Here is a 23,481-nt window from a genome sequence, read left to right on the forward strand (position 1 = left end):
TACGAGGATAAGAGAAGAGCAGAATATATTCTCTGCGCTCGCGGGTTTCCGAGGCTGACGTCAAATGCACGTCGGCTGCCCCGGATAGGGGAGCGATCTCCTCCACAAGAGAGAAAACCAAAAACTTGAAATCTTGGATGGACAATTCTCCAATGATGACGGCTGCGGCGGTATCCTCCTGCTGTGTGCTCTGAGCTTACTGGCCATGTGGGAGGGCTGGGACGGTCGAGTTAGCCTTTTTGTATATGCACTTACTCGCTTCGCTTCATGTGCGTTAACTGCCGCCAACATCACTGGCATATTACTTTTCCCTGCCTCATTTCTACGAATAGAATATATCTCAAAACTATAGTTATTACCCTGTCTTTTTTTTAAAAAAAAATTATTCTTTGTCAATCGGTACGTCAGAGGGGAATGACGCAATCATCCCACCCGAGGCTCTCGTCGATGAAGATCACTACCTATAAGCTTACGTTGATATCATTCTACATGCCATAGATACAAAGACTGATTCGTGAGATTTGATCTGACACCGCCTCTTCAATACTGTCTGATTTCCGAATAATAATCAACCCCGCAGTAAACATCCATGCCGGCGGGGTCTCGATGTACGTCCAGCTCAACCCATTGTCAATCAAACTCTCATCTATCAGTTTGAATTTCTAGTCGTCGCTTGGGCCTGATAAATCTGCAAGGGGTGTTTAGACACATAACTGAGAGTATCACCCCGTCTGTTCATAGTTTCACATGTCCAGGCGATGGAGGTACACTGCCCGTCTCCCAAGCCTTCATTTGTGGACCGAGTTCGAACTCAATCTGTCCTCCTTGCACCATGATATCCCCGTGCTCAAACCAGTTCTTTGACCACGGTTGTCCGTTGATCTTCACGCTTTGCACGTAGTAGCCCTGGTCAAGTCCAGTGGCTGTGATCCGTAGCGTTTTGTTCCCGTTAATGGTCATGTTGAGATCGGGAAACCATGGGGATGATATTAGGTACACTGGCTGAGTGACGACGGGGTAGACCCCCAACATCTGCCAAAGCAGCCATGTGTTCATTGCGCCCGCATCACTATTTCCTGGGACGCCATAAGGTGCGTCTTTGAAGCTGTTTTGGACAAAATTAGTAGCTCGTCCTAGGAAGAAGAATGCTCCCATACTATTGGTAGCCAAGACTACGAGACATTTGAACGCTCTTAGCCTGCTTGTTGATATAGTTGTAAAGATATGGAGTGGCAAAATCGGGTTCATTTCTTCGATCATTAGATATCAGCGTGTCTGATAAGGTGATAGCACATACCCGATGTTCATGAGGGTTGTGATACCAGCGCCATTGGCGCTGAGGTTCTGAACTGACGTATTCGGCTTGAACTATCGAAGAGTAAATATGAGATTTGCTGATGTCGTGTCGAGCCGCCTACCATAAGATCCAAGCGGTTTTCGAAAGTAGCAGATCCGCCCATAAAGTCAATCAATGTTTCCATATCGTGAGGGATTACGAATGAATATTCTTTACAAAGTTAGCAGAAGTCTACTGTCTCGAACCTAGTTACTCACCCCAAGGCACTCCTTCATATGTATACGATTGCCATTCACAATCATAGCAATATCGTGGGTCGTATTGACTGCTGTTAAAGGTTCCGTTCGAAAGTTTAGGGGCCAAAAAACCTGTGAAGTTCAGGCTCTCGACGTTGGAATCCCAGATTTTCTGCCAGCCCGCAGAACGGTTCAAATATTTGTCCCGATCACCTGGCATCTCACCTGCGGCCACCTGGCTGAGCGCAAAATCATTGAGGCTGTATTCGACGGTTCGCGAGATGCACCGTGTGTTTCGGTCTTGAGAAACATATCCTAGCTCAAGCCAATCTCCAAGCGCCCCACGGCCCTCTTTTGTGCTCCCGGAGAAATCTGTCGGATCATAAGTATTGTATGGGATGACTTCGGCGTCGGTTTTCATTGCCGCATATCCGTCAGTCCAGTTGACTGCGCCACGCAAGCCCTTGACATAAGCGTCGGCGAGCATATTGTCTGCGTCAGACCCTCCTTGTACGAGTCCATTCCAATTTCCGGAGCGCCCGTCGGGAAGGAAGCCTTGATGTCTGCCCTGGTTAGTTTTATATTAATTTGGCCATAGTTGCTCATCTTGTACTCACCTCCAGACATCTATCATACCGCGGACCATTGACTCGTAGTAAGTCGGTTGGAAGATATGGTAGAAGCTGACCGTGCAACGAAAGATGTCCCCTGAATAGTTGTTAATATGGAACAGAGGGAATGACGGGCATGCTCACAAAGCGTGTAGAAGTCATCCCAGGACGGTTCATCTGACTCCCAGAGAGGGTTTTCCCCAGTCCGGTCGGACGGCATGAGGTGAATGAAATAGAGAGAACTATACAGCAGTCGGATGTTTGTCAGGTTGGCAGTGTTATCCAAAGGCACCTGAATTTTGCTGAACACGTCGTTATTCCATTCCTCCACAGCCGACTTGACGGTGTCGTTTAGGTTCCAGGACGGAATCTCCGACTGAATGTACGACCTTGCTTTTTCGGAAGAGATGAAAGAGATACCGACTCTAGAGCGTACCGCCTTCTTTTGCCCTGAGTCCCAAGTAAAAAGTGCGCCTACACGGTCGTTCATGGGGCCAGAAGTGACCTTGGAGGAATTACCATAAACCGGATGACTTGTCCCTCCATTCGCGAGAGTCTGGTACTGCCGCATTGGGTCTGTATTCTTCCCTCGAAAAGTACGTGACGTCTCTGGCTTTTCCGAAAATTCCCCATAAAAGAAAACGGTGAATGGAGCACCTGCAGATGGATCAGACCGTGGAATTGGACGGCATTCGGGTTTGTCTACCATTATTCCAGCCACCAACATACGTCCCGTAACCACTATATGCTCTTCCATCATCTTCCATTTGGATTTCGCCCCCGACATAGAACTGGCTGTTTACGTCGGTGGGAGAACCGGGAAGATACTACTGGAAGTTAGTCTTGAGCACAGGTGAGTCGGGTGTATGGGCTCATACGTGAGATACATCCACAAGGACGTGTTTTTCACCTGCAGGGAAAGAATACTGCATAATTCCAGCATGGCGAGAAGCGGATAATTCCACTTGGATGCCGCTTTGCAATCGAGTCTTGTAGTATCCGACGCTGGCTATGTCGTTGCCGACCTATTGCCAGTTAGAATAGGGGAAATAATGGAAGCACAAGAGGCAATCGTACTCTCGGTTGACTGTACGTCAGGTTGTCTAGGATATTTACCGGCGCAGTCACCGATGTGAGAGGCATCTGCGGGATGATTCCATACTTCGGCGCACCTCCAGTACCACTTTCATGCATCATAGCTGTTGACAATTACACAATTAGAAACGCACTGGCTATCGCAAAACAATACCCTACTTATAGCGGTAATATTCCCATCGGGTGTCCATCCACCGTTCAAGACAGCGGCGCTCCAATTTGCTGCGGTGGTGTCAACACCAACCTTGGCCACTCCGAAAGGTAGGGCACCGCCAACAAAGATGTCGCCTCCCCCAAAGCCTGTTCCCTTAATGGGACCTTCTGAACCGATAAAGACATTAACATATTGCGAATAATCTGTAGATGATTGTGCCACAGCTCCCAGTGCACCTAGACCTAGGAGAAACAAGGGGCTTGGACGATTAGGGCTTGGAAAGAGATGCATGATGAAGAGAGACTCCTCTCCGCGGGCGTAAATCCAAACAAACTTTGAGGAGGGGAAAGATGAGAGGAGAGGAGACGATTTGTTTATATATTGACCGGAAAATAGGGTAGTATCTGATGATCCCTTGCGGGGTTACGTTCCTACTTCATACCGCCTCCTCGGGTGGTATTCGATGACATTGTGCTATGCAGAGTCCATTCATGCATTTTGAGAGACATCGTGATAACTCGGCCCTGATCTTTCCCACAGCACTCAGCATGTCAGAGGCTCTGATAGAGAGCTTCGGTAGCCGGAATGGAAGACCATCACTAGTCATGACCGCGTCCTCCGTGTCTGCATCGGAATGAGCTTCCAGATCCAGGATTTTATGGCCCATCACCAAAAGACCACCATGTCCGGGCCAGGAAGTTGCCTCACACTGGTAAGTGGCAGGTAGATGCAGTTGAGGTGTATTATCTTACTTCCCAATTGGGACATATGGATATCACGTGTTGCTCCGGGGAAACACCCCCGATCCGGATGGTTACTCCGGCCCCTCCGAGGCTGATCCGCACAGCCAATTCAATTCGAAATTTCCCACACATCATCAGCTTCATTATCCCGCTTCCCCTCCCCCGCCAACGCCCCTCCCTCTCGCCCTCTCGGAGACCCCAAGTCGGTTTGCCAATAATCACTCATTTCAATCTTCAACATGGGTGTTGCTTTCGACAAGTGCGAGACCCGTCCGGCCAACATCGACGCCATCCTCAACGGCCTCGACAGATACAACCCCGAGACCACCACGGTATTCCAGGACTATGTGGTGCAGCAGTGTGAGGACCGGACATTTGATTGCTACGCCAATCTGGCATTGTTGAAGCTGTGAGTGATGGATGCGCTTGTTCTTTCCAAGGCAGTTCTCCCACAACAAACATCGCGACGTGGAATCAATCCACAATCTCGGGCTACATGATGAAGAAACTCTTCTCTAAATCACGTTTCCTATTAACTGATCCCCCCTGGGGGAATGTCGAGCTTTGTTTCTCCTGAAAGCCGTTACAAATCATAATTCTTCTGCAATTCCACCCGGACGGATGTCAACAGATCGACTAACTTCCCATGAAACAGTTACCAATTCAACCCTCACCTCCTCCAACCCGAGACCGTCACCAACGTCCTCGTCAAGGCGCTCACCGTCTTCCCGTCCCCCGCTTTCTCACTCTGCCTTGCGCTGCTCCCCGCGCACACCCAGCCCTTCCCCTCCGCCAACGCCGAGGCCCAAGCTGCCTCGCAGTCCTCCGACTTCGTCGAGTCGGTGCAGAAGCTCGCCCGTCTGTCCACGCTGCTCGAGTCCGCCCAGTACACCCAGTTCTGGTCGACCTTGAACTCCGACGACCTGTACGCCGATCTGGTCGCCGACGTTGCCGGCTTCGAGGAGCTGGTCCGCATCCGCATCGCCGTCGAGGTCGGCAAGGCTTTCCGCGAGATCAACGCGGACGTGCTGGAGCAGTGGCTTGACCTGCGCAGCCGGGAGGCCCTGGAGAAGTTCGTCGTCGAGGTCTGCAGCTGGGAGCTGGATAAGTCGGCTTCCACTGGCACCGTCATCAAGGTGCCCACCAACAAGGAGAACGAGGTCCGCAGCGAAGTCAAGAGCGAGCGTGTCGGCATCGAGCAGTTTGGCCGTGTCCTCCGGAGGGGCTTCGAGCAGGCTGCTTGAGTGGGGGCCGTTCACTGACTCGTGCTATGCGTTTTTTTCCCCTTTATTTCTTGATGATATTTTGATTCCTGGCAGACGCCGATCTGTCAACAACCGAGGACGTATGTCCTCCCCACGACACGAAGCGTGGAGCCCGATGATATGACGGGATAGATTCCGCATGAGGAGGGTTGGGAAGTCCGGGCCGGCGCATTCGGCGTTATGAGTTTGCTTCGCATAACTTGTGTTGTACCGTCATTGTCATTGTCTAAAAAGAACCCCCATTCCAACTTCTGATTCGAAGAAGATATCCAATAGAATCCAAGAAGCAAACAAAGCGATGAATGTCTGGAGTAGAGGTGCATAAGCAGTAACCTGTGCCGAGGGTATATATGGTGTATATATTTTCAACGAGCATTATATCTGCGTCTATAGGTAATCATCAACATTATGCCAGCACACTATCTCTACTGGGCCTCTTCCCACTGCACTCCCGCCCACTCCTCACGCCACCCAGTGACGCCGGCCTCCTGCGGCCCACAGTCCTTGTTGCACACCCCAAGGATGATAGTTCCCCATTCCATGCCGGCATCCATGCCCTCGCGGCCCTCCTCCAGTACACTGATAGCGTGCGGCACAAGCTGCAGCTCAAATACACGCTCACTCCCACAGTACTCACAGCGGGGCATGTTGCTGGCGGCCGCGCTCTTGACGGTGGTCACGCGGGCAGCGGGCGCCTTGTTTGCATCGTGGAATCGTTTCCCCACAGCGTCATTGTGCGAGTAAAGCAGTGGTGTACCGCGGAACTCATACCGCAGGATCTGCTCGGGATTGTGCGCTAGGCGGGTCGAGAACTTGATGAACGCCTTGTCGAGCTGCGACTCGAGCGCATCTTTCAGCTCGGCGCCCCCGCTGGCGCCTGCGTCGTCTTCGGTGTTGTCGATCGTCACATTCTCGGGGACTGTCGGCGTCGACGGGCGCGAGAGCGTCTCGTACTCGGCGTCTAGATAGAACTGCTTATACGCATCGGGAAAGGCCGACTGTGCGGGCCAGGGTTCGTGCGGCCCCGACGACTCCGGGGGAGAGACGGTGGCCGAGGAGGCAGACGAGGGCGCCGACACGCGGACCTTGTCGGCGAAGGACTCCGCGAGGGCATTGGCCGATGCGGTGGACGAGGCGGGTTGGGTGGTGTGCGGGGCGGCGGGGGCTGGCGCCGCGAAAGGATTGTTGCTGCTGGCTGCGGGAGAGCTGGAGGACGAGAACGGGTTGGAGTTGGCGGACACGCTGCCTGTCAGTGTGTTTGCCCCGAAGAGACTGGCACCGAGGTCTGGTTTGGGCGTCGAGTCTTGCTTGGGGGGTTCGTTCGCCGGCTGAGGCTCTTCTTTCCGCGGCGCGGCGGGTTGGCTTTTCACTTTGCGGGTGGCTCGTAGGGCGCGCACACTGCCGGGTTTCCGGTTGCAGGGCTTTCGGGGGCAGGAGAAGATGTAGAGGCGTCGTTCGTCGTCCGGGAAGTGTTCGGGGAGGTCTCCATGCAGCTCTAGCAGAAGCGCCATGGGGCTGTTGCAGACTTTGCAGTTGGCGAAGTCACCAGGAGGTGGAGTAGCGTCGTCTAGCCACGTCTACAGCGTCGCTGTCAGTGGAATTGACATATAGGGACTTTGGAGTGATCTGAGGGCACAGAACGTACCGGCCATCCTCCCAGGTGGCTGATCGAGTCGTCAATGAGTTCTTCGGAGGGGTATCCCAACAGCACGCCGGTCTCGGTGTAATCGCCGTCGTCCTCGAAGCCAGAGGAGTCGCTATCGTAGGGGTCCATTGTTGATGGGTAGAATTGGGGGGCGTAGAGTGTAGGTATAGAGGGAGGAAGAAAGTGGACTGAATGAAGAGAGAGAGAGGGGATGGAGAGGAACGAATTGAAGTCTTGGGACGATAAGAAAAAAAAATGAAGACGGTAATATTACGGCACGATACCAGCTTGATCGTCCATCTTCCATACCTCGTTTCAGCTATTATACCTTAAAATATAGATATCCGATGAACGTGAAAATAACAGGAATACGATCTTGTACAAATGACCGTTTCTAGTTGTTTGTCTATGCTGATCATGTTATGTCGGGGAGTAGAACTGCCAGTACTTGACGGTATGACGAAAACAGCGCCGGAGATAAGCCGCCTGTTATCTCCGGGAGATCCCTCTCAACATCGTCATCCTCGCTCTCTCCCTCTACTCTTCTCTCCATCACCATCTCACTCTTTCTCCCTACACAACACCCACAATTGTTATCCATGACTAAATGGCTTCTCTCCGCTCTGGCCTTGTGCTTCTCTCTGACCTACGCCAGCCATGATCTCCCCGCGAAGCAAGTGGCTATCATCGGTACCCTTCATCCCACCATCCCATCAAGTCCATGCGAACAACGAACTGACTCCAAGCAGGCGCTGGTGCCGCAGGATCCTCCACAGCTTACTCCCTGCGCAACGCCATCAACGACGCCACGCCGCTGAACATCACTGTCTTCGAACGCGCTCCCTACGTTGGCGGCCGCTCCACCACCGTTAATGTCCTCGACAACCCAGCCTACCCGGTCGAACTGGGTGCCTCGATCTTTGTCAACGTGAACTACAACCTCGTCAACGCCACCCGAGATTTAGGCCTCTCGGTGCAGAGCGCCAGCTATGAGCGACCAAAGGAATCTCCCGACCAGATCGGAGTCTGGGACGGCGAGCAATTCGTCTTCGTCCTCCAGGATACATACAGCTGGTGGAACGTCGCCAAACTGATCTGGCGATATGGCTGGGCGCCTGTCCGCACCCAATCCCTGATGAAACGCACCGTGCAGAGCTTCCTCCGTCTGTACGATGCCCCGCTCTTCCCCTTCGCCTCCCTCTCCGCCGCCGCCGAGGCCATCGGCCTCCTCGACGCAACCGCCGCCCCGGGCCAGTCCTTCCTGTCCGACAACGGCGTCGCTGCAGACTTTGCCCGCGACGTCATCCAGGCAAGCACCCGCGTCAACTACGGGCAGAACCTCCCGTTGATCCACGGCCTCGAAGCCATGGTCTGCATGGCCACCGACGGCGCCATGGCCGTCTCCGGCGGCAACTGGCAGATCTTCGACCGCATGCTGCGCGCGTCCCGTGCTGACGTGCACCTCAACCACACCGTCACCGCCATCCGTCGCTCCGCCGCCGACGACGACGACTCGTGGATCGTCGCCGTCGACACCCCCTCTGGCCGCGCCAGCTACGTCTTCGATGAAGTCGTTATTGCCGGCCCGCTACAATACACCGATATACAGATCACCCCCGGCCTGGCGCAGCCGCCCGACGAGATCCCTTTCGTCACCCTCCATGTGACCCTGTTCGCGTCCCCGCATCGTCTTTCGCCGCAATACTTCCACACCACCCAACCAGTCCCGGAGACGGTTCTCACCACTCTCCCGCGGGACACAGACCTGGGGTCCAGCAAGAAGGGTGTCGGTCCCGCCGGATTCTGGAGTATCAGCACACTGCGGACTGTGGACATGGTGATGGACGATGGCCGGGTTGAGCAACAGTACGTGTATAAGATCTTCAGCCCCGAGCGGGTGACTGCGAGCTTTGTGCGCGACATCCTCGGGCTCAATTCGACGGCAGCAAGCGATGCGGCAGCCATCGGTGATCTGCCAACACACGATATCAGCTGGTCGCATGAGAAGACCTGGCGGCCGTACCCGTTCCTCTATCCGCGGGTCACTTTTGAGGAGCCGGTGCTGGCGCCGGGGCTCTGGTATACAGGTGGGATCGAGAGCTTTATCTCGACTATGGAGACGAGCGCACTTATGGGGAAGAATATTGCTGCGCTGATGGCCCAATCGTGGCCGGGCCAGGATGAGGTCAGCCTGGGGGACGATCCGGTCGACCGGACGGAGCTGTAGTCGCTGTTCTGCTTGCGGCGTTTGGAGTTAGTCTAGCATCCTGCGTACGGAATGGTACGACTACGATGACAAGAACTCTTCATGAACTCATTATTTCTAGTTTGTTCATAGATGGCAATAATAGGTAAGGTAATGTACCTGGACCCAAACAAAAGTGGGAACGTTCGTCCTGTTGAAGAAGTTGTGTTGAAGAAGCCATCCCAGTGCTTTTTGTGTCATTCACACATACATGCTCATGCATATCCCGATATCCCATGACCCGCGTAAGGTTGAAAAAGCAGACCTGTATAAACCCCTAGTAACGCACACCCGATTTTTTTTCAGACTCAATGATGTTGAACTCGCCAAACGCAAACAAACCAAAACCAAAACTAAGACACAAGGAAAAGAAAAATGGTATCATAGGTCACCCTTGATTAAACCCATTTAGACGGGGAGAGGGAAGGTGCTGGCCCAGGCGGCAACCTCCTTGCGGAGGTTGAGGATCTCCGGGACGGTCTCGGAGGCGACCTTGGCCTTGAAGTCCTTGAGCTTGTTGGCCTCCTTGGGCAGCTCAGCCTGGACCTGCTTGCAGATGTTGATGGACTGGTCGATGTAGTGGGCGATGCGCTTGAAGTCCTCCTCGCTCATGCCACGGGTGGTCATGGCGGGGGCACCGATACGGATACCGCAGGGGGTGAGGGCAGACTTGTCGCCGGGGATGGAGTTCTTGTTGCAGGCGATGTTGATCTGCTCGAGGACGGCCTCGACACGGGCACCGTCCAGGGACTTGGGGCGGAGGTCGAGGAGGACCATGTGGCTGTCAGTACCGTCGGAGACGAGCTTGTGGCCCATAGCCTTGAACTCGTTCTCCAGCGCCTTGGCGTTCTTGATCACCTGCTCCTGGTACTGCTTGAACTCGGGGCTGGCGGCCTGCTTGAGGGCGACGGCCAGAGCGGTGATGGTGTGGTTGTGGGGACCACCCTGGTGACCGGGGAAGACGGAGAAGTTGATAGGGCCCTCCAGGTCGTACATGATGTCCTTGCCGGTCTTGGGGTCAGTGCTGCGGACACCCTTGCGGAAGAAGATCATGGCACCACGGGGACCACGCAGGGACTTGTGGGTGGTGGTGGTGACCACGTCGGCGTACTCGAAGGGAGAGGGGATGACGCCAGCGGCGATCAGACCGGAGATGTGGGCCATATCGACGATCAGGTAAGCACCGACCTTGTCGGCGATCTTGCGCATACGCTCGTAGTCGATCAGACGGCAGTAGGCGGAGGTACCGGCAACCAGGCACTTGGGGCGGTAGAGCTCGGCGTTGGCCTCCAGGGTATCGTAGTCGATGATACCGGTCTCAAGGTTGACCCGGTAGGGGAAGGTCTCGAAGTAGGTAGAGACGGCCGAGATCTTGCGGGAGGGGGTCTGGTAGCCGTGACTCAGATGGCCACCGTGGGGGAGATCCAGGCCCATGAGACGGTCATGGGGGCGCATAAGAGCCTGGTAGACCTGCAGGTTGGCCGGGCTTCCGGAAAGGCACTGCACGTTGACACCCCACTTGGCGGGGTCCAGGTTGAAGGCCTTGAGGGCACGAGCCTGGCAGGTGAGCTCGATGGCATCGATGTGCTGGTTGCCACCGTAGTAACGAGCACCGGGGTAACCCTCGGAGTACTTGTTGGACATAGGAGATCCCAAAGCGTCGAAGACGGCGTGGGAGGTGAAGTTCTCCGAAGCGATCAGGACAATGGACTCGCGCTGACGCTGGATTTCTTGCTCCTGGAGGGAATTAGCTGGGATTCCTGGTATGATGGAGATTAAAATGAATTGAACAACGTACCATGATCTGAGCGATCTCAGGATCAGACTCGACGAGAGACTTCTCCATTTGCTAGGAAAGAGTCAGTATCGACTGAGGGGCAGTTCGAAGGGGTGAGAGAGGACTTACATCCCGGTGAGCCGGGGAGAGAGCGTAGGAGGCCATGGCGAAGGAGGAGGGAGAAGATTGAAGAGAAAGATGAAGATATGGGGAGAAGGAGAAAAAGGGAGAGGAAGAGGATGATGGAGAAGAGGAAGAGGAAGAGGAAGAAGTTGATGGCGGAAGGGAAAAAAGGAAAAAGAAAAATGGTGGGGTGTGGCAGCCTCAGGCATCAACAGCCCGATTTTTTCGCCGCCGGAAATTTAACTGGGACGAGATCGGAGCAACTAGTGCTGATTGCGGTGAAGCTATGACTGATGCCGATGACATCGAGTGGACTAGTTCATTCTTGTGTGCTATCCCGTATGATCTATGGAACAATGCACTTCGACTATCTCCTGCCCTTACACCGTACAGCTTAACCCTAGGTAACTTATCATATCCATGTACGTAGTCTTCTCTGAGTACCCCGCTAGTATACGAGGACCGTGGTAGCCCGAGGGTGTAGCGAGCATCCCTTCCACGGCGTAGCTGCGTCTGTGCAAGCTTCGGACCATCCCAGTGTTAAGATGATTAGGGTCCATGTGTATCCGTCCATTGGGGTGAGATCCATGATCCGGGTCTTTACTGACCGCCAGATAGGAAGATAAGCAGGGTGCAACTGTTTGCTGGCACAGATTGCGCATGATGCATCACTGTCTTATCGGGACACATCTGGCTGGATGTCTCAGGCTTGCTCGAAATCCGTTCGTTAAAAGCGTCAACCCGGGGAGGACTATCTCCCATCCCTACGAATATTCAAGGTGTCTGGTTCACTTGCATCCCTGATCTGCCCAGGTGCGCTCGCTTTCCAAACTCGGAGAGCACCGAATTGAGTCGTGCAATGCGCTCTTCCAGCTGAGCAATCTCCTTGTCTTGTTCTGCCACCGAACGATCGACATCGGGCAAGCTTTCCACCACCGCCTGGGCCTTTTGGATTCGGATCTTGATCGAACTGGCTTCAGTGGGGAGATGTTTGATGTCCAGGGGCGGAGGAGCACTGGAACTCAGGGCTGCTATTTCAGCGGCCGCAGAAGCACTCCCGGGACCTGCCGAGGAAACAGTCGGCAATACACCGCCAGAATTGTCATTCCCGGTGGAAGATGATTGTTGTTGCGACGATTGCTGTTGACCCGATGATCCAGGAACGGTGGGCCCGGCGGTGTCGTCTGTCGGTCTCACATCATGCGATGCGCCCTCATTATTTGAATGTGGCGTGAGAAGACGCAAGAGAAGACCGTGCAACGGAGGAAGGATATCGAAGGTCTGGGGAGGAGGGAAGGGCACGGGTTGCGGGGTGGTCAACGGAGCGGGTTCTTTCACCCCGGGGGTATTCGGGGCGGGCGAGGATTTGACAAGCGGCGTGAGAATGGTAGGTGACCGAGAGGCCATGATGACGGAGGTAATGGGGGAAGAGACGATTAGGATCGGAAGAGTGGGGATTGGCAGAGGGAAGAGGGATCGGAGGAGGATAATTGTTTAGGGAAGAGTCGGGAGAGCAACGAAAAGCGTGACGTCGGTTGCCTTACCTAATCTATACCTCCCATCCCAAAGCGTCACCGGAAGGGAAAGCCCCTCCCCCTCCTGCGACTTCACCGGTCTGTTTTCTTCCTCTCCTTCTTCTCTCCACTCCCTTTCTCTTCATTCTCCCACTACATCTGGTACGTCCTCTCTTTCTCGTTCCCTCTCATAAAACTCTCTCAATTGACCGCTTCCAGCTTCACCATGGTTAAGGTCGATCAGAAAGCCGTTCTCAGTAAGTCCGACCTCCCCTAGTTCACACCCCATGTCAACTTCTAACCCCCTCTAGTCGTCATCGACGGTTGGGGTGTCGCCGGCCCCAACTCCCCCAAGGAGGGGGATGCCATTGCCGCCGCTGAAACCCCCTTCATGTCGGGTTTCGCCGAGGAAAACTCCAAGACTGCCCAGGGTTACACCGAGCTGGATGCCTCGTCGCTCGCCGTCGGTCTGCCCGAGGGTCTGATGGGTAACAGTGAGGTCGGCCATCTCAACATCGGTGCCGGTCGTGTGGTTTGGCAGGACAGTGTCCGTATTGATCAGACCCTCAAGAAGGGTGAGCTGAGCAAGGTCGAGAACATCGCCGCCTCCTTCAAGCGTGCCAAGGAGGGCAATGGCCGTCTGCACCTCCTGGGTCTGGTCTCGGACGGTGGTGTCCACTCCAACATCACCCACCTCATCGGTCTTCTCAAGGTCGCCAAGGAGATGGAGGTCCCTCACGTCTACATCCACTTCTTCGGTGATGGCCGTGATACCGATCCCAAGAGCGCCGCCAAGTACATGCAGGACCTCCTCGATGCCACCAAGGAGATCGGTATCGGTGAGATTGCCACCGTTGTCGGTCGCTACTTTGCCATGGACCGTGATAAGCGCTGGGATCGCGTCGAGGTCGGCATGAAGGGTGTTGTCACCGGAGAAGGCGGCGAGGAGAGTTCCGACCCCGTCAAGACGATCAAGGAGCGTTACGAGAAGGGCGAGACTGATGAGTTCCTGAAGCCCATCATTGTTGGCGGTAAAGACCATCGCGTGCAAGGTCAGCTTCCTCTTTTCTCACTTCCCTGCTGAATATCCTCTCTGACAGTACCTTCCAGATGACGACACCCTCTTCTTCTTCAACTACCGCTCCGACCGTGTCCGTGAGATCACCCAGCTCCTGGGCGACTATGACCGCTCCCCTAAGCCCGACTTCCCCTACCCGAAGAACATCCACATCACCACCATGACCCAGTACAAGACCGACTACACCTTCCCCGTTGCCTTCCCTCCTCAACACATGGGTAACGTGCTGGCCGAGTGGCTCGGCAAGAAGGACGTCCAGCAGTGCCACATCGCCGAGACGGAGAAGTACGCCCACGTTACCTTCTTCTTCAACGGTGGTGTTGAGAAGCAGTTCCCTGGCGAGGTGCGCGACATGATTCCCTCCCCCAAGGTCGCCACCTACGATCTGGACCCCAAGATGAGCGCCGCCGGTGTCGGCAAGAAGGTGGCCGAGCGCATCGCCGAGGACAAGTTCGAGTTCGTCATGAACAACTTCGCTCCTCCCGACATGGTGGGCCACACTGGTGTCTACAAGGCTGCCATTGAAGGTGTTGCCGCTACCGACAAGGCCATTGGTGAAATCTACGAGGCCTGCAAGAAGCACGGCTACACTCTTTTCATTACCGCCGATCACGGGTATGTAGTCCAATCGCCGGTATCGTGCTCGATCTAGACCTTGCTAACTGCCCGCCTAGTAACGCTGAGGAGATGCTCAACGAGAAGGGCACCCCCAAGACCTCCCACACGACGAACAAGGTTCCCTTCATCATGGCCAACGCCCCCGAGGGCTGGAGCCTCAAGAAGGGCGACGAAGGTGTGCTCGGTGATGTCGCACCCACCGTTCTGGCTGCCATGGGCATTGAGCAGCCCGAGGAGATGTCTGGAAAGAGTCTCCTGGTGAAGGCATAGATTTTCGGATATATACAATAGATGTAAACGCTCTTTCATTGTAGATGTTGGGTGGTTATGAAGACATGAATAGTTAATTGGACTACGACGGAACGGAGCATAAAAGTACAGCAGAGATTTGAGTTTTAGAATTTGACCGAATTGTCGTCCACGGGTGTTGTTCATATTAATTAATTGGGGGGTATGTTGAGGCTATATACAGTGTGGCCATATTGAGAGATGCCGCCAAACTGTGACATGCTCTTGAGACTGATTATCATAAATTGGCCCATCCACATACGGTGCATAAACACTCCCATCGAAATGTTTGGGTCGTTTGTACGAGTTGGGCCATCAGAGCCTCTGCGGAGTCTCTCCTTGGTGCCACCTGGTTGTACGAAAACAATATACACCGGCAACCATCGCTCACATCGACAAGGCACTAGCTTCTGGCATCTCATACGCAGACCGTACAATTGGCTTTGCTTGGGCCTTCGAACCAGCGGCTTCGAGGACAACTGGTCAGGAGTCGTTCAGGCCATCGGTCGCATTGGATCTGACCATGTCTTCAGGCCGACGCAGAAGCGGCTGCAGCCTGTTGCTGCGCCTGGCTTTGGACTTGGAGAATCTGTCACGCGGTCAGATTTACCTGTCCGGGGGAAATGATCACGCTATGGCCACTCACGTCTGCTCTCTTCTTATCGCTCTTCTCTTGGTTCTCCTTGATCTGGCCTTCAATGCGTTTACTACAGTCGCAATTAGACATCATCATCATCATCCAGCGTGTCGTCGGGACGTAGACCGTACATCTCCTTCTCGATGAACTCCAGGCGACCGTTCACAGCCATCAACGCCTCAGTTTTGTCCTGCTTCAACAAAACCGGACCGACCAGCTTGTAGATGTTGGATTCATCGTCTAGCGAATTGAATTCCTGCTGGACACTCTCGTTTTCCTGTTGCTGCGACTCGAGCTTCTGTCGGGCGTCGACCAGGCCTTCCAGTTCTGCGGCCCCGGCTGTTAGTCGTGCTTATCTGGTTGACAGGACGCCTGCACATACCGGACTGGAGGGACTGGAATTCATCGGAGAGGGCTTGGAGCTGCTTCTGAGCGTCTGCCATGGTGAGAGATCGTTGGAGTGGTAGTTGGAGGAAGGCGAAGGTGGATTGGCGGGGGGGAAATCCAGAGCGGCAGAAAAAGCCCAAGACGGTAAACATCGACCTCCTCCGCCTTCCGCTCTTTCTCCCCTCATTCATCTCGCCCTCTGCTCAACCTCAACTTGGCTCCTTGACATCCCCTCCCGAGTCCTGCCATATACCCGGATTTTGTTTTCGTCTGCCGTCACTGCATATCGTGCATATACATATACCCTCCAGTCGCCTGTCCAGTTTTGTTTCCCTTCTTGGTCTCCAATACCATCATCACGACAGCCGCTTCCCCGCTTTCGACTCTCTCTACTTCGTACCATCGTCTTACAACCCAGAAGCCTCGCTCTAGCCGCATTGACTACTACGGGTGACCCTCGCAGATATCCCCGCCCATAATGAGTAACACCGATTTCCTGGGACGGGCGATTGACACGGTCAAGAAGGCCATCGAACACGACAATGAGGGCGAATACGAGAAGGCATACCAGCTCTACTACTCCGCGCTGGAGCTGTTCATGCTCGCCTTGAAATGGGAGAAGAACCCTCGCTCCAAGGAGATGATCCGCGCGAAGACTGGCGAGTACATGGATCGCGCCGAGAAACTCAAGAACCATCTAGCCCAACTAGATCGGAAGAAACCCAGCGCCGTTGGTGCCAACGGGAACAAGGTCTCCCACGGCACTGGGAAGGGAGGGTACGTTTCTTTGCCCCCACGTCTCGTCTTTCCCTCCCTTGCATGCTTGCTTTGTGGTGGAGCCGGGATTGCATTCTGACTGATGTCTTGGCTGCAGAAAGGAAGACGACGATAACGAAGACGCCGACTCGAAGAAATTACGGTCGGCCCTGCAGGGCGCTATCCTCTCGGATAAACCTAACGTGCAGTGGGAAGACGTCGCCGGTCTGGAGGGCGCGAAAGAGGCGCTGAAGGAGGCGGTCATCCTGCCCATCAAGTTCCCCCATCTGTTCACGGGGAAACGACAGCCATGGAAGGGCATTCTGCTCTACGGACCTCCCGGTACGGGAAAGTCGTATCTTGCCAAGGCAGTAGCCACGGAGGCCAACAGCACATTCTTCAGTGTTAGCAGTAGTGATCTGGTGTCGAAATGGATGGGTGAAAGTGAAAGGTATCGTATCTACTGGTCCGAGCCGGCGGCCTGTTGATGAGTCTTGTTACTGACTAGTTGGTGTGCTGCAGACTGGTCAAGCAGTTGTTCAACATGGCCCGAGAAAACAAGCCGGCGATTATCTTCATCGATGAGGTCGATGCCCTCTGCGGTCCGCGTGGGGAAGGAGAGTCGGAAGCCTCGCGCCGTATCAAGACCGAATTACTTGTACAGATGGACGGGGTCGGAAAGGACTCTAAGGGGGTGTTGATCCTCGGGGCGACGAATATCCCCTGGCAACTGGATGCGGCTATTCGCCGACGGTTCCAACGCAGAGTCCACATCAGTCTGCCCGATATGAATGCCCGGATGAAGATGTTCATGCTGGCGGTCGGTCAGACGCCCTGTGAGATGACTCAAGGCGATTACCGCACGTTGGCGGAGATGAGCGAGGGCTACTCCGGCAGTGACATTAGTATCGCCGTGCAGGACGCCTTGATGCAACCGATCCGGAAAATCCAAACGGCCACGCACTACAAGAAGGTAGGTCCCTTTATTTCCTGCGCTAATCTATCGAACTATAAATTGGGTCCCGGATCTGACATGTGACCAGGTGACGGTGGATGGCGCCGAGAAACTTACCCCCTGCTCGCCAGGAGACCACGGGGCTATGGAGATGACGTGGATGAGCATCGAAGCCGAACAGCTTCTGGAACCCCCCCTGGTGCTCAAGGACTTCATCAAGGCTGTGAGGAATTCGCGACCCACCGTCAGCCAAGACGACCTAAAGAAGAATGAAGAGTGGACCAAGGAGTTTGGCAGCGAAGGAGCCTAGGCAATAGTGCTGTCTTGGATCTCCCGACAACAAAGCACGCGTACAGATAGATTCTACATGGCCAGTCGGCCGATTTCTCTTTTTGGCGGCGATTTTGGTGCAAGGAAGCGTACGATTCACGCCCATATACATTCATGTCCTGTTATCTCTGTCCTCTTTTTGATGGTTTCTCTGAGCTTGGTGTTGAAGCGGATGGCGTTGAAGTATTGGAGACGTCTTTTTTCTTTTCTTTTTTATCTTGCTGATTTCCTTGGCAGTCACCGTGACTCACAATACATGAGCTATACTGTGCCAGACAATCACATGCATTATTCTTACTCTACTGACTCCCGGATGCGACCAGGTTATGCTCCGCCTCGCCGGATGAATAACGGGGGGAAAACTCTTTCTTATGCTGACCGGAGCCAAGACAGCCCGAACCGCCGATGACTAAAACGGTTCCGGGGCTGACATCCCGGGAGGTTCCAATTCCGCGCCTCCGATTGGCCCCGACAGGGTTCTGTGAAGAATCAACTATGGATCGGATGCTGGAGGACTTCTCTTCCGGGTGGATACGAGGCGTTTGTCGTGATCGTACCTCTCGGAGAGCCCGTCTCCTTGGCTCCGATCCAGGCAAACGTCTTATCGCAACTGTGAAGTATTTAAGTCGACCGCATCGTCTCAGATCGCCATGTGGATCCTTGCACATCGATATAGGCCGAGGCTGCCTGACATCTTCATCTTCCCTTTCCTGTCTATCACTTGCAAGAGGGAGATTCCTCATTGTTCTCTTTCTCTACTCAATCCGTGTTGAAACGCCTGCTTTCGGCCATCATGGCCAATCCATCCGACGAGACACCGTCTCATGGAGATACCCAACCCTCCACATCCACCTCTATGGCTCCCTCCACTTCCTCCGATATCACCTTGACGCAGCCTGCCGCCCCCCAGGCGCCCTTCGACCCGGCCGAGGCCCATTATCTCACACAACTCGCGAGCTGCGACCAACAGCTCTCGCGTATCGCTTCCCGGGCCATCGCCCCAGGAGACCCCGCGCTCGACCCGGACAGCAAAGATTTCGATCTGTATCAATGGCTGCGGCGAGTGGTCCATCAGCTGAAGGACGAAGGTATCCCGCGTTCCAAGGCCAGTGTCTACTTCCGCGATCTCCATGTTACCGGCACCGGTTCTGCCTTGCAAATACAGCAGACAGTCGGTGGCCTGTTCACCTCGCTGCTGCGCCCCCGAGAGACATTCAATCTCGGCCCCAAAAACCCCAAGCAAATCCTCAAGCGGTTCGATGGTGTTCTCGAGAGTGGAGAGCTGCTGATCGTCCTGGGACGTCCGGGGTCCGGCTGCAGCACGTTCCTCAAAAGTCTCTCCGGTGAACTGTACGGACTGAAACTGGACTCGAAGTCTGAAATCCACTACAGCGGTATTCCACAGCGCACCATGCGCAAACAATTCAAGGGTGAGATGGTCTACAATCAGGAAGTCGACAAGCACTTCCCCCATTTGACCGTCGGCCAGACCCTGGAATTTGCCGCTTCTGTCCGGACTCCCTCCGCCCGTATGCAGGGTCTGTCGAGAGAGGAGTACTCCAAGCTGATGACCAAGGTGGTCATGGCAGTGTTCGGACTCTCCCATACCTACAACACCAAAGTCGGTAATGACACCGTCCGCGGTGTCTCCGGTGGTGAGCGGAAGCGAGTGAGTATCGCTGAGATGGCCCTGGCTGGGGCACCGCTGGCTGCCTGGGATAACTCGACGCGTGGTCTGGATTCTGCAACCGCCTTGAAATTCGTTCAGTCGCTGCGGCTGGCCGCCGACCTGGACAACTCTGCACACGCTGTGGCTATCTACCAGGCCAGTCAGGCAATTTACGATCTGTTTGATAAGGCTGTTGTTCTCTACGAGGGTCGGCAGATTTACTATGGGCCTGCATCAGCCGCAAAGGCATTCTTTGAGCGCCAGGGCTGGTACTGCCCACCCCGTCAGACCACCGGTGATTTCCTTACTTCGGTCACGAACCCTGTCGAGCGACAACCTCGTGAGGGTATGCAGAACCAGGTGCCGCGGACGCCCGACGAGTTTGAGGCCTATTGGCACAACTCTCCGGAGTATCGGGAGTTGCAGCGGGCTATGGAGGCTCATCATAGTGAAACCACCGCGCAGTCAGAAGAGAAGCTGCGCGAGTTCCAGCAGCAGAAACGTCAGGCACAAGCCAAGCACACACGGCCAGCTTCGCCATATCTTCTAAGCGTCCCGATGCAGGTCAAGTTGAACACCAAGCGTGCCTACCAGCGAGTTTGGAACGAACGTACATCAACCGTCACCTCCTTTATCGGAAATTGTATCATTGCCCTCATTGTCGGATCCGTTTTCTATGGCACACCTGCCGCTACCAGTGGTTTCTACCAGAAGGGTGCCGTGCTCTTCTACGCGGTGCTGCTCAATGCTTTGACAGCTATGACTGAGATTAACAGTCTATACTCACAACGACCCATCGTCGAAAAACACAATTCCTTTGCCTTCTATCATCCCGCCACCGAGGCTATCGCTGGTATTCTTAGTGATATCCCAGTTAAGTTCCTACTCGCCGTCGCCTTCAATCTGATCCTGTATTTCCTCAGCGGTCTGCGACGCGAGCCATCTCAATTCTTTATCTACTTCCTCATCAACTTCGTCATCATGTTCGTCATGAGCGCCGTCTTCCGTACCATGGCCGCTATTACCAAAACTGTGTCACAGGCCATGACCCTAGCGGGAATTCTGATTCTAGCGCTGGTCATCTATACGGGTTTCGTCGTTCCCGTGCCCAACATGCACCCGTGGTTCGGCTGGATTCATTATATTAATCCGATCTATTATGCATTTGAGATCCTGGTGGCAAACGAGTTTCACGGTCGCGACTTTGACTGTTCGCAGGTCATCCCGGCGTACCCGAATATGCAGGGCGACACATTTGTCTGTTCTTCGAAGGGTGCCGTGGCGGGTCAGGACAAAGTCAGTGGTGACGCTTACATTTGGGACTCGTATGAATATACATATGACCATGTGTGGCGTAACTTTGGCATCCTCATCGCTTTCCTGGTCGGCTTCTTGGCGATCTATTTCGTTGCGACGGAGCTCAACTCGTCGACGACTAGCACCGCCGAAGTGCTGGTGTTCCGTCGTGGGCACGAGCCGCAGGCTCTGAAGAACGGCGGTGCTGATGATGAAGAAACTTCCTCCGCCGATGCACCCGTTCCAGCGTCCAGCGACGAAAAGGCTCAGTCGGAGTTGCCCCTTCTCCCCCCACAGCGGGACATCTTCACCTGGCGCGATGTGAGCTACGACATCGAGATCAAGGGTGAGCCTCGTCGTCTGCTAGACCATGTTTCAGGATGGGTCAAACCGGGCACGTTGACCGCACTGATGGGAGTTAGTGGTGCCGGTAAGACAACCCTGTTGGACGTGCTGGCCCATCGCACCACCATGGGTGTCATCACGGGCGATATGTTCGTCAATGGCAAACCTCTCGATTCGAGTTTCCAGCGCAAAACAGGCTACGTACAGCAGCAAGATCTGCATTTGGAGACCTCTACGGTACGTGAGAGCCTGCGGTTTAGCGCAATGTTGCGCCAGTCGGAAGCCGTGTCAAAGGAAGAAAAGTACGCCTATGTTGAGGAGGTGATTCGTATGTTGAACATGGAGGATTTTGCCGAAGCTGTCGTGGGTGTCCCGGGAGAGGGATTGAATGTTGAACAGCGTAAACTGTTGACGATTGGAGTCGAATTGGCCGCGAAGCCCAAGCTTCTGCTGTTCCTTGATGAACCGACCAGTGGTCTCGATTCCCAGAGCTCGTGGGCTATCTGCAACTTCCTTCGCAAGCTCGCAGATGCAGGCCAAGCCATTCTATGCACCATTCACCAGCCCAGCGCGATTCTCTTCGAGCAGTTCGATCAGCTACTTTTCCTGGCGCGTGGTGGTAAAACCGTCTACTTTGGTCCTATTGGCGAGAACTCACGCACCCTTCTTGATTACTTTGAGGGCTATGGAGCGCGTCCCTGTGCGGATGACGAGAATCCGGCAGAATACATGCTGGAGGTCGTCAATGCTGGCACGAACCCCGAGGGCAAGAGCTGGTTCGATCTGTGGAATGCCAGTCCTGAGGCCGCAGGCGTGCAGCAGGAAATCATCCGAATCCACGAGAGCAAACAAAACCAGCCGGAGCTGGATGCCAACGAGCGCCCCGATCCTCGTGAACACGCGGAATTCGCCATGCCCATTATGAAACAGATGCCCATCGTCTTTCAGCGAGTGTTCCAGCAGTACTGGCGGACGCCGAACTACGTGGTCGCCAAGATGATGCTGGGTCTGTGTTCCGGCCTGTTTATTGGATTCTCGTTCTTCCTCCCCGATCATAGCCAGCAGGGTATGCAGAACCAGATCTTCTCGCTCTTCATGGTCTGCGCTATCTTTTCCTCGCTGGTCCAGCAGATCATCCCTCTATTCCTGACCCAGAGAGCGCTCTATGAAGTTCGTGAACGCCCCTCCAAGACATACTCCTGGTCTGCCTTCATGATGTCCTCCATCCTGGTTGAGATTCCGTACCAGATAGTCATGGCAGTCATCGTTTTTGGCTGCTACTACTACCCGGTTGACGGTGTGCAGAGCTCGTCTCGCCAGGGCCTGGCTTTGCTCTTCTTCATCCAATTCTTCGTGTATGCCAGCACCTTCGCCGACCTGGTCATTGCAGCTCTGCCGGACGCCGAGACCGCCGGTGCAATTGTCACCCTCCTCTTCTCGATGGCACTGACCTTCAACGGTGTCATGCAGACCCCCGAGGCCCTCCCGGGCTTCTGGATCTTCATGTACCGCTTGTCGCCGTTCACCTACTGGGTCGGCGGTGTCGCCGCGACCCAAATGCACGGCCGGGCCATCCAATGCAGTGACGTTGAGATGTCTATTTTCAGCCCTCCCAGTGGACTGACCTGCGGTGACTACATGGCAAAGTACATGTCCGTTGCCCCGGGGTACCTCGAGAACCCCAATGCCACCGATTCCTGTGCGTTCTGCGCGATGTCTACAGCAGATGAATACCTCAGCAGCGTGCATATGGTGTGGGACCAGAGATGGCGCAATTTTGGCATCTTCTGGGCGTACATCGCGTTTGATATTGCTGCCGCTGTGGCGTTGTATTATTTCTTCCGCGTGAAGAAGTGGAACTTCAGCTTTGGAAAGAAGAAGTCCGCTTAATGTTATTAGAGTATAGATATAGAATATTAATTCACGTTTTCGAATTCTGAATTTACCTACACACCATTTGTAATTGACGTCCGTGAGCCGGAGTTACGGCCGCCGCCGAGCCCTAACTCTGTCTTGCTGGGACGCCTGGTGAATATCCAAGAAAAGTTCCGGTCATACAGGACGGTGGGAAATACTACTTTTTGAGGAGATTCTCTGTACATAACTTAGAGTTAATATCCAAACTGGTGGAATATATAAACCGCGAGTCTACGTGCTAGAGTGCCGTGTGTAACGCTCCGCAAAGTAAAGCACTATGGAAGTCCCAAATGGCTCAACAGCGTAGAACTCGTCATCCCAAGGCATCCGAGAGCCCCTCCTCCCCACTGGCACGAAATCCACAACAAGACATTCCTCGTCACGAAGGGGATGGCCCGATTCCATGTTCTGGGGAAGCCGGACATTGATATCAACGCGGGGGACTACGTCGTGGTTCCGACGAGTCCGCATACTTTCTCGAACCCGACAGTGTGAGGGTG

At 54.4% G+C, this 23,481-nt stretch overlaps 10 protein-coding genes across 10 annotated transcripts; 5 read left to right on the forward strand and 5 right to left on the reverse strand.

Annotated features, from left to right (window-relative positions):
• Nucleotides 1-188: 188 nt before the first annotated feature.
• Nucleotides 189-4,116, reverse strand: BDV59DRAFT_168528 (uncharacterized protein). Its single transcript, XM_073688098.1, has 11 exons — nt 3,399-4,116; nt 3,222-3,343; nt 3,023-3,169; nt 2,851-2,971; nt 2,289-2,801; nt 2,151-2,241; nt 1,555-2,096; nt 1,419-1,507; nt 1,298-1,368; nt 1,158-1,250; nt 189-1,105 (listed from the first exon to the last, which is right to left on the reverse strand). Exons 1-11 carry the CDS (start codon nt 3,682-3,684, stop codon nt 736-738), a joined length of 2,445 nt encoding a protein of 814 aa, XP_073552543.1. The 5' UTR covers nt 3,685-4,116; the 3' UTR covers nt 189-735.
• A 32-nt stretch (nt 4,117-4,148) lies between these two features.
• Nucleotides 4,149-5,744, forward strand: BDV59DRAFT_168531 (CSN8/PSMD8/EIF3K family protein). The gene is made up of 2 exons (XM_073688099.1): nt 4,149-4,545; nt 4,792-5,744. The coding sequence occupies exons 1-2, from the start codon at nt 4,376-4,378 to the stop codon at nt 5,378-5,380; spliced, it is 759 nt and encodes a 252-aa protein (XP_073552544.1). The 5' UTR covers nt 4,149-4,375; the 3' UTR covers nt 5,381-5,744.
• An 82-nt stretch (nt 5,745-5,826) lies between these two features.
• BDV59DRAFT_198051 (small subunit rRNA maturation protein TSR4) lies at nt 5,827-7,175 on the reverse strand (the record flags this gene model as incomplete). The annotated part of the gene is made up of 2 exons (XM_073693071.1): nt 5,827-6,978; nt 7,047-7,175. The coding sequence occupies 2 exons, from the start codon at nt 7,173-7,175 to the stop codon at nt 5,827-5,829; spliced, it is 1,281 nt and encodes a 426-aa protein (XP_073552545.1).
• Nucleotides 7,176-7,598: 423 nt separating this feature from the next.
• Nucleotides 7,599-9,486, forward strand: BDV59DRAFT_49713 (putative prenylcysteine lyase). The gene is made up of 2 exons (XM_073696511.1): nt 7,599-7,736; nt 7,796-9,486. The coding sequence occupies exons 1-2, from the start codon at nt 7,646-7,648 to the stop codon at nt 9,271-9,273; spliced, it is 1,569 nt and encodes a 522-aa protein (XP_073552546.1). The 5' UTR covers nt 7,599-7,645; the 3' UTR covers nt 9,274-9,486.
• Nucleotides 9,487-9,614: 128 nt separating this feature from the next.
• On the reverse strand, nt 9,615-11,347 carry BDV59DRAFT_49709 (glycine hydroxymethyltransferase SHM2). Its single transcript, XM_073696510.1, has 2 exons — nt 11,090-11,347; nt 9,615-11,028 (listed from the first exon to the last, which is right to left on the reverse strand). The coding sequence occupies exons 1-2, from the start codon at nt 11,135-11,137 to the stop codon at nt 9,700-9,702; spliced, it is 1,377 nt and encodes a 458-aa protein (XP_073552547.1). The 5' UTR covers nt 11,138-11,347; the 3' UTR covers nt 9,615-9,699.
• Nucleotides 11,348-11,395: 48 nt separating this feature from the next.
• On the reverse strand, nt 11,396-12,761 carry BDV59DRAFT_168537 (RNA polymerase II mediator complex middle subunit MED9). Its single transcript, XM_073688100.1, has one exon. It carries the CDS (start codon nt 12,596-12,598, stop codon nt 11,966-11,968), a length of 633 nt encoding a protein of 210 aa, XP_073552548.1. The 5' UTR covers nt 12,599-12,761; the 3' UTR covers nt 11,396-11,965.
• BDV59DRAFT_168539 (2,3-bisphosphoglycerate-independent phosphoglycerate mutase) lies at nt 12,756-14,827 on the forward strand. The gene is made up of 4 exons (XM_073688101.1): nt 12,756-12,962; nt 13,017-13,757; nt 13,816-14,398; nt 14,458-14,827. The coding sequence occupies exons 1-4, from the start codon at nt 12,932-12,934 to the stop codon at nt 14,669-14,671; spliced, it is 1,569 nt and encodes a 522-aa protein (XP_073552549.1). The 5' UTR covers nt 12,756-12,931; the 3' UTR covers nt 14,672-14,827.
• A 391-nt stretch (nt 14,828-15,218) lies between these two features.
• BDV59DRAFT_198056 (tubulin-binding prefolding complex subunit YKE2) lies at nt 15,219-15,769 on the reverse strand (the record flags this gene model as incomplete). Its single annotated transcript, XM_073693072.1, has 4 exons — nt 15,219-15,278; nt 15,336-15,396; nt 15,458-15,653; nt 15,709-15,769. The coding sequence occupies 4 exons, from the start codon at nt 15,767-15,769 to the stop codon at nt 15,219-15,221; spliced, it is 378 nt and encodes a 125-aa protein (XP_073552550.1).
• On the forward strand, nt 15,458-18,191 carry BDV59DRAFT_168544 (AAA family ATPase VPS4). Its single transcript, XM_073688102.1, has 4 exons — nt 15,458-16,490; nt 16,588-16,920; nt 16,992-17,442; nt 17,513-18,191. The coding sequence occupies exons 1-4, from the start codon at nt 16,192-16,194 to the stop codon at nt 17,732-17,734; spliced, it is 1,305 nt and encodes a 434-aa protein (XP_073552551.1). The 5' UTR covers nt 15,458-16,191; the 3' UTR covers nt 17,735-18,191.
• A 143-nt stretch (nt 18,192-18,334) lies between these two features.
• BDV59DRAFT_168546 (putative ABC multidrug transporter) lies at nt 18,335-22,990 on the forward strand. Its single transcript, XM_073688103.1, has one exon. The coding sequence runs from the start codon at nt 18,548-18,550 to the stop codon at nt 22,952-22,954; it is 4,407 nt and encodes a 1,468-aa protein (XP_073552552.1). The 5' UTR covers nt 18,335-18,547; the 3' UTR covers nt 22,955-22,990.
• Nucleotides 22,991-23,481: the final 491 nt, after the last annotated feature.

The sequence above is a fragment of the Aspergillus ambiguus genome (assembly GCF_047715705.1).
Source record: "Aspergillus ambiguus strain CBS 117.58 unplaced genomic scaffold BDV59scaffold_2, whole genome shotgun sequence".
Taxonomy (NCBI): Eukaryota; Fungi; Ascomycota; class Eurotiomycetes; order Eurotiales; family Aspergillaceae; genus Aspergillus; species Aspergillus ambiguus.

Bases quoted from the DNA above. Each gene is read 5' to 3' on its own strand.
- BDV59DRAFT_168537 (XM_073688100.1), bottom strand. From the start codon at position 12,598: ATGGCCTCTCGGTCACCTACCATTCTCACGCCGCTTGTCAAATCCTCG.
- BDV59DRAFT_168546 (XM_073688103.1), top strand. From the start codon at position 18,548: ATGGCCAATCCATCCGACGAGACACCGTCTCATGGAGATACCCAACCC.
- BDV59DRAFT_168528 (XM_073688098.1), bottom strand. From the start codon at position 3,684: ATGCATCTCTTTCCAAGCCCTAATCGTCCAAGCCCCTTGTTTCTCCTA. The intron at 3,170-3,221 runs GTACGATTGCCT...AACTGGCAATAG, and splicing joins TGACGTACAGTCAACCGAGA to GTCGGCAACGACATAGCCAG. The intron at 2,097-2,150 runs GTGAGTACAAGA...TAACCAGGGCAG, and splicing joins GGTATGATAGATGTCTGGAG to ACATCAAGGCTTCCTTCCCG.
- BDV59DRAFT_49713 (XM_073696511.1), top strand. From the start codon at position 7,646: ATGACTAAATGGCTTCTCTCCGCTCTGGCCTTGTGCTTCTCTCTGACC. The intron at 7,737-7,795 runs GTACCCTTCATC...GACTCCAAGCAG, and splicing joins GAAGCAAGTGGCTATCATCG to GCGCTGGTGCCGCAGGATCC.
- BDV59DRAFT_168531 (XM_073688099.1), top strand. From the start codon at position 4,376: ATGGGTGTTGCTTTCGACAAGTGCGAGACCCGTCCGGCCAACATCGAC. The intron at 4,546-4,791 runs GTGAGTGATGGA...CCCATGAAACAG, and splicing joins AATCTGGCATTGTTGAAGCT to TTACCAATTCAACCCTCACC.
- BDV59DRAFT_168544 (XM_073688102.1), top strand. From the start codon at position 16,192: ATGAGTAACACCGATTTCCTGGGACGGGCGATTGACACGGTCAAGAAG. The intron at 16,491-16,587 runs GTACGTTTCTTT...TCTTGGCTGCAG, and splicing joins CACGGCACTGGGAAGGGAGG to AAAGGAAGACGACGATAACG. The intron at 17,443-17,512 runs GTAGGTCCCTTT...ACATGTGACCAG, and splicing joins CGGCCACGCACTACAAGAAG to GTGACGGTGGATGGCGCCGA.
- BDV59DRAFT_49709 (XM_073696510.1), bottom strand. From the start codon at position 11,137: ATGGAGAAGTCTCTCGTCGAGTCTGATCCTGAGATCGCTCAGATCATG. The intron at 11,029-11,089 runs GTACGTTGTTCA...AATTCCCTCCAG, and splicing joins CTGAGATCGCTCAGATCATG to GAGCAAGAAATCCAGCGTCA.
- BDV59DRAFT_168539 (XM_073688101.1), top strand. From the start codon at position 12,932: ATGGTTAAGGTCGATCAGAAAGCCGTTCTCA. The intron at 13,758-13,815 runs GTCAGCTTCCTC...AGTACCTTCCAG, and splicing joins TAAAGACCATCGCGTGCAAG to ATGACGACACCCTCTTCTTC. The intron at 14,399-14,457 runs GTATGTAGTCCA...CTGCCCGCCTAG, and splicing joins TTCATTACCGCCGATCACGG to TAACGCTGAGGAGATGCTCA.